General features: G+C 32.2%; 1 protein-coding gene across 1 annotated transcript; it reads right to left on the bottom strand.

The window, feature by feature from the left end:
- Positions 1 to 895: 895 nt before the first annotated feature.
- Positions 896 to 4,720, bottom strand: LOC109807071 (G-type lectin S-receptor-like serine/threonine-protein kinase LECRK3). The gene has a single exon (XM_020369599.3). The coding sequence runs from the start codon at positions 3,907 to 3,909 to the stop codon at positions 1,498 to 1,500; it is 2,412 nt and encodes an 803-aa protein (XP_020225188.2). The 5' UTR covers positions 3,910 to 4,720; the 3' UTR covers positions 896 to 1,497.
- Between the last annotated feature and the right edge of the window lie 2,383 nt (positions 4,721 to 7,103).

Here is a 7,103-nt window from a genome sequence, read left to right as displayed (position 1 = left end):
TCATTCATAACATAACATTAGCAATAGTATCACAACTAAAAGTTAGAATATATTAGGTTAACTCAGACTAAACTTTTAAATATATTAATGTATAGATATTGTATAATTTACTTTATTGATAACATAACTTTAGTAGTAGCATTAGAATTAGGGATGATAATAAATCACATCATGTTCGACTTTGAATATATTAATGTATAGATATTGTGTAATTTACTCCATTGATAGCATAACCTTAACAATAATACTAAGATTATGGATATTAATTAAGTTAATAAACTTAATTTTTAAAAATCAATAAAATTATTTTTAAAATATATTTCACAATATTATTAAAATTTAAATTTTAAAAATAATATAAGAGAAAAATTAAATCATTTTCTGTTAAAGAGACAATTCATGCGTATCCATATATGTTGATGTACAGTCATGTGTAAGTCGTAACTTAATAAATTTATAATGAAAAAAATAATTGTATAATCTTTTTAAAATATTGATAATTTATTTTTATTTTATACATTTATTTATTTATATTTTTTAATAATATATATTAGTTTTTTTTATATTATTATATAAATAAATAGACTAACCTGTTAGATATAATAGATTTTTTTACAAGACTAAGCTTGACATTTTTATATAAATATGTTTTTTAAAAGTTTAAATTAACCTTTTATTAAATGTCAGACTAAACTAAACTTTAAAGAGACTAAGTATAAGTTCGTAACCAAATTTTAAAAAGACTAAGCTATAAGTCCCTGTTTAAATTCTAACCTATTCTCATTTTTAATTAGAATCCATATTTCATTAATAACTAAAAGTGGATAATATTTATACCAATATAAAAATCTGTGCAAATAACCTAAATACGGCTTTTATATAAATATATCCTCATCAAACAAACTCACAAAATACCACAAGAACACACAATCTAGTACCAGAGAATATCACTCCATCTGCATTACATTTTACACCACGCCTCATGGGTGGCTGCCAACTATACTGGTTAGGTGCTCTCGACTTTCGCCTCTAGTTAGTTGGTTTCCTAATTTGTGCTCTTGGACCCACTCCTCAAATTTCTCCTTTCCTCTCTCAAATTTCTCTTTTGCTCTAATATGGTTGATGTGCTATTCCTTGCAGTTTCTTCCCAAACGAGTGCATTTTCGCCACTCCAAGAACTCCCCAGTAACATTGCAAACTCTGTAGCGGTCTTGTTCTCCCAGCTATTCAGGACTTTGAGAACCAATTCTTTTATAGCATTTATATGTTTATTAAAATCATATTTTATCGTAAATTAAATCAATTTTATAAAGTGAACACATTTTTTACTAGAACTTTCATGATGGCAAGTACGAAAGTTGGCTATTAATACAATTCAATCATAAGAACAACCTGAACAACAATGCAAGATGAAAATAAAACTACAGTAGCGCACATGCCGATCATGTATACAAAGAAAAGTTATAAATGGAAAACAGCGTTGCTAAGAAGATTTATTTAATTAGCGAGATGGGCTGGGGAGGGAGGAATTGGAATATCTTTCAATCCTTCCAACATTAAGATGACATTCTTCATTAAAGGACGAAGATGCGGATTGTCTTGCACACACCACAACCCCACCTTCACCATTCTTTCCAATATCCTCCTGTCTACAGCTTCATCTATTGTCACAAGTTTATTTAACTGCCCTTCTGCAAAGCATTGGTATACCCAGCTGGAAAGAAGTATCTCCTCTGCTGAGGAAACATTCATTTCTATGGTGCTTCTGCGGCACACAATCTCCAATAGTACCATCCCGAAACTGTAAACGTCAAATTTTACTGAAATCGGTGCATCCTTCCGCCATTCAGGTGCCAAGTACTTACTTGTCTCATCATACTCTTTTTTCATTCTTGAAGGGTCCCACTTCAGTAGCCTTGCCAATCCAAAATCAGAGATCTTTGGGGTCCATGCTTCATCCATAAGTATATTCCGAGGATTTATATTGCAATGAATAATACAGACCTCGCATTCTTCATGTAGATACAAGACTCCTCTAGCAACCTCCAATGCGATTTTTAGTCTCTCTCCCCAAGATAGGCTCTTCTCATCATCGAAGAGAAGACTTGCAAGAGAACCGTTGCTGACGTATTCATAAACAAGAATCTTCCTCGATCCACCGATGCAAAAGCCAATGAGCTTAACCAAATTTCTATGATGTGTTCGAGCAATGGCAGTGATCTCAGTTCGGAACTCCCTCTCCCCTTCATCAGCAATTCTCTCCAATCTCTTGACAGCGATGCTTCTGTTATTGTTACCAATTGCGCCTCTATAAACCGCTCCAAAGGACCCTCGTCCTATCTCCTCCGAGAAGCCTCCAGTGGATTTCTCTAGTTCATCGAAAGAAAATGAACGCAAAGAACATTCTTCAATAAATCCCAGATTCTCATTTGCATCTACCCTTGAATACCTATAAACTTTCTGCTTATAACTGAGGAACATGAACACTGCCAAGACCAAAGATAACAGTGAAATGCAACCCAAAGTGAAGGCTAGGATCATTATAAGTCTCGTCTTGTTATCCACAACGACCCTAGTCCCAGGTTTCTGTGTGGAGTTGTTTGGAGTGGCAATTCTCGAAGGCATCTTTAAGAAGGCCACGGTTACTGGATCTTGAACCGTTCTGCGCCTGCCATATGTTAGCGGGAGTCTGTATTTGTTGCAGTTGCCGTCGGAATATAAAACTGCCATGCAATCACAATCTTCCAGGAAAGACTTCTCGCACTCTTCCTTCGTCAACGATGCGACAGAATATGGAATAACACCACCCGAAGGAGTAACACCACCCCAATTCATATTCTCCAACTGAGTAATATTATACCAAATCGTCGAGTCTTCGCTGTTTTCACAACCATCTTTGCTATAGGCCAGTTCGCAGTCCAGAGGCAGAGACACGTTGCCCTTAACCCTGCGTTTGGAGGGGACGAAACCAGGAAAACAGTCACACACAGCATCGCCTGTTACTGTTACGTTTGAGCAGTAACTGTTAAACCCACAAACCCCCTTGATTTCACATTTCTCAAGCGAGGTGCTCCACAGTAGTCGGACATGTGAGATACCATTGCCCTCAAATTGGTGCTCATACAATCCCAAGTTGCCGTCCACATCAAGTGTTGCACGGTAGATTGAACTCATGTTGTGTGTTTTCTTTCCGTGGCTGATGTTAATGTTATTGTTAAGACACCGAAGCTCATCATCACTACTACTAAGGCATAGAAAGCCCGAGACGTTTAGACTGAGCATTTCAAAACGAGTCCAAGTATCTGAAATCCAGTCTGAAGACCAGTAAGAATCAGCGGCAGTTGCTGGGCTGTTGACAGGGTAAGCAACCAGGTTTCCATCATCTTGCAAGATGAGAAAGAAAAGTCCACTAGAATGGTCTGATTTGGACACACTAGAAACCAGTTCGACATCGGCAGATAAATTCTGACCTCCTAATATGGTGTCAGTTGGATAATCAAAGCTTTGCCAGAAAACGGTGTGGTTATCATCATAGAGCACAAAGTTGCCAGAATCAAGCATGGATGCTGAAGAAGTTACTGCGGTAGAATTTGAAATGAAAAGTTGGTCTTCCCTCCGACTCGGGAAAAGGTGGAGGCCAGTCGTGTTGAGGGTCAAGGTGGAATTGGAGGAGAGTGGGAGGCTATCACGGTCAGCAGTCCAGACAATTGTTTTTTCAGCACCGACCAGCCATATTCCCACACGATAGCCATCACCTTGTTGGTAAAACCCAAAAGCAAAATAGCCAGACCTTGATGCCCATGAACTGTGTTTGCCTCCAGCAGAGAGCCAAGACCCCACCTCAATCTTGCTTTCACCTTTGCCTTCTTTTACGAATAACATGAACAACAGAACGGGTATGAAGGCCATCGGATTTGGTAACTAGTTACTTTTCTGGTATTTCAAAACAAAACTGTTTTCCTCCTCATGGCTAAACTACAACAGTAACAGCTAACAGGGAATATTACTTAATTACTTATTACAGGGATTGCCTAATAATTCTTCATCTCAAAACTCGACTGGCTACTGCTACAAGTCCTCCACCAAAGAAAGCAACACTCATGCAGACGTTGCAAAAGTCCCTCTCGATTCTCAATTTCCATCTACGATTCAATAACAAGTGGTCCACATGCCGTGTTGCCTCGAAAATGTTCATCATGGAGAAAAAAACACAATCAAGATTGCTAATTTTTTCTAACACAGACCGTGTGGCCCAGGGAACAAGAGAAATTTCCTTTCCATGACCTACCTAAAGCATCAGTCAATAGTCTTTAACTCTGTCTTACACAACGAATATTCAATAACAAAAGTCTTGACTGCTACATGTACAAGGTGACGGAAAAATCAAGTTAGCTAAATATTCCTTATAAGTTATAATTAATGCGCATTCACCTTTTATGATCTATCATTTTTAGTTTATTGTCATTTCTTTTTATCTATTTGTTGATTTTCTTCTTTTCATTCACACACTCCATTTTTTAAGTGCACCTTATCCTTGCGTTTGAACTGGAGTTTAACATTTTAGAAAAATTAAAATACATGAAGTTTAAATCACCTTCAAATTAAGCTTCTTTCCTATTTTAATATCTGAATGCATGCATGTTTCATAAAAATAAGTACTTATGCTTTAAAGCATATAAATTATAATATATATATATATATATATATAATTAAAACACTTGTAGGTGTGATTTTTTAATGAGAGTATTTTTAATAAAGAAATTTTAATTAAAGTGTTTTTACGAATTTTTTTAACCTTTTATTTCTTTAATTTATTATTTTTAATATCTTTAAATTTAAATTGAATTTTGATAGTTTAAAATAATTACTAATAATTAAAAATAATATTATATGAAAATATAAATTATTTAGCATAAATTTAAATGAATTTTTTATTACAAATTTTAAATATAATATTATTTATACAATAAGAAAATTTGTTATAAAATTTATTTATATAAACTTAAATATTTATTTTGTATAATACACGTGTTAAAATACAAACTAATATAATGACCAAACTACATGTCAGAATTAGAAATGTTCTTCAAGATATTTTTATGCGTGCAATAGGTGTCTAACATAAACATTAGTGGATATTGAAGATTGTTGACTTGGTCAGAACTCTATTTTATTCAAATGTGAAGTTAACACAAATTCATTTCTCACTCACCATAGTCAAGTTAGAATAGTTGAAAGAGGAAAAATCGGGATCTATTGACCATACACTTCAACATCACTTTGTGCCACAGTCATACGTTATATATACGCTGGAAACTCAGAAAATTGATAGATTTGGAATTATTGGGGGATTCATCGGCGAGTTACACGGCAATAAATGAAAACGGAAGTTTAGACATTCATGCTTGAGGTAATTTTACATAGGTCATGATTATAATCGATGCGCAAAGTGTATTTTAATACACATATAACCTACAGAAAATGTATATAATGGAAAAAAATTTGTTGATATAGATGTACGAAACACAACTATAAAATATTATTATATAATAAATAATGTAATTTTTTTTTTACTCATGAAATTATCAGTAGAATTTGAACTTAAGATCTCATGTATATTTTTTCAATCTCTTTATTACTAGGTTGCCTGGTGATTTAAATAAATTTAGTTGTTTTTATCTAGAGAAACTAAAGTTTAGTTATTAATTAGTGCATCATAACCACTAGATTTTCTAAACCCATTATGTCACCATAAAAAATTATGAAGTAATGACATATCACGTAATATTTATTAATAAAAATTATATTTATTTATATTAGATATATAATATATGTTGATATGTTTAAAAAAGTATAAATATAAGTTATAGTGACGTTGAAATTTATTGAAATCAACATAAAAAATATGTGTAATTATATATTAAATAAATTTGTATTTAATGTATATTGTATATATAGTAACATTTTTTATATATGTCATTTATATGTAACATTTTTTCTAATTATCAATATAATTTCTATCAATAAAAATTATATTTTTACATAAATATTTAATAAAAAATAGAATAAATTTTTCCAAAAATTATAAAAACTAACTTAATGAAATTTCTCATATCAACTTCTCTAAAATTATAGATAAAGCTAATTAATTTTATCTTTTTGACAAATAAGTTTATCAAACAAATTCTTAATTATGTGAAGGAGGTGTTGGGAATTTAAATAATTTAACTAACTTTTTTATGCATAATAGATTAACTTATTTAACTAGTTTATAAACTTTTTTTACTAAATTAAAATAAGGATTTACTATTTATTTATGAATAAATTATATTTTATTCTCTTCTTACATTAGAAATACACTTTCCTCCCCTTACAAATTCAAATGTAGATGACATTTTATCCTTTTTTAGAATTTTTGGGTAAAGTTTTATTAGCTTTTGCTAAAAAATATTATTATTAAAATATTATTTACAAATTACAGTATAACTTTTTCGTAAATATTACATAACCATCCTTTCTTGTGAAAGGGAAAGGGAGTGCATGTAAAAATTGAAAAAAGAGGAATGATGTGTGAAAAAAAATACTAAATTAAATGTTGTGGATGTAAAATTAAAATTTTTTTAAAAAAATTAAGAATATTTTAAAATTTTAATGATTTTTTTTTAAAAAGGAGATGTAGGAGGTGTATATATCATCAACCATTCTTAAATTATGTTTGAACCTTGAGTGAGTGTGGTCCGTTAAGTTGCTAACAAATAGTGTCTCTGGTAGACCTCTCAAATGGGCCCAGCCCAACCTCTACAGCCCTAGCTCACGTGAGCCTCTAGTCTGGGCCATCTCATGGATCAGTTTTGGTTTTGCTTAGACTTGTACCTTGAGTTTGGACCCAGTGCGCGCAGGTGCATGCAAGTCATCACAAGCAGGTCACAATACGAGATTTTTTTTGTTCTTTTAATTCATTAGTTTTTAATATTTATCTTTGTGCTTACGAGTATATTTCTATTATTATCTTGTACTTGTGACTTAAGCTTAGCAAATTGCTTCTGATATGAAAATTAAAAGTTTAGTAGCCGAGCTTCTAAATGTCCCGTGCACGTGTTTAA

This window comes from Cajanus cajan, chromosome 5 (assembly GCF_000230855.2).
Source record: "Cajanus cajan strain Asha chromosome 5, NIPB_CcT2T_4, whole genome shotgun sequence".
Classification (NCBI taxonomy): domain Eukaryota; kingdom Viridiplantae; phylum Streptophyta; class Magnoliopsida; order Fabales; family Fabaceae; genus Cajanus; species Cajanus cajan.
The sequence above is the reverse complement of the archived record's forward strand: the minus strand, read 5'-3'. Positions and strand labels throughout refer to the sequence as shown.

What these genes read in the sequence shown, in the direction of transcription:
- LOC109807071 (XM_020369599.3), bottom strand. Translation starts at nt 3,909, where the DNA reads ATGGCCTTCATACCCGTTCTGTTGTTCATGTTATTCGTAAAAGAAGGC.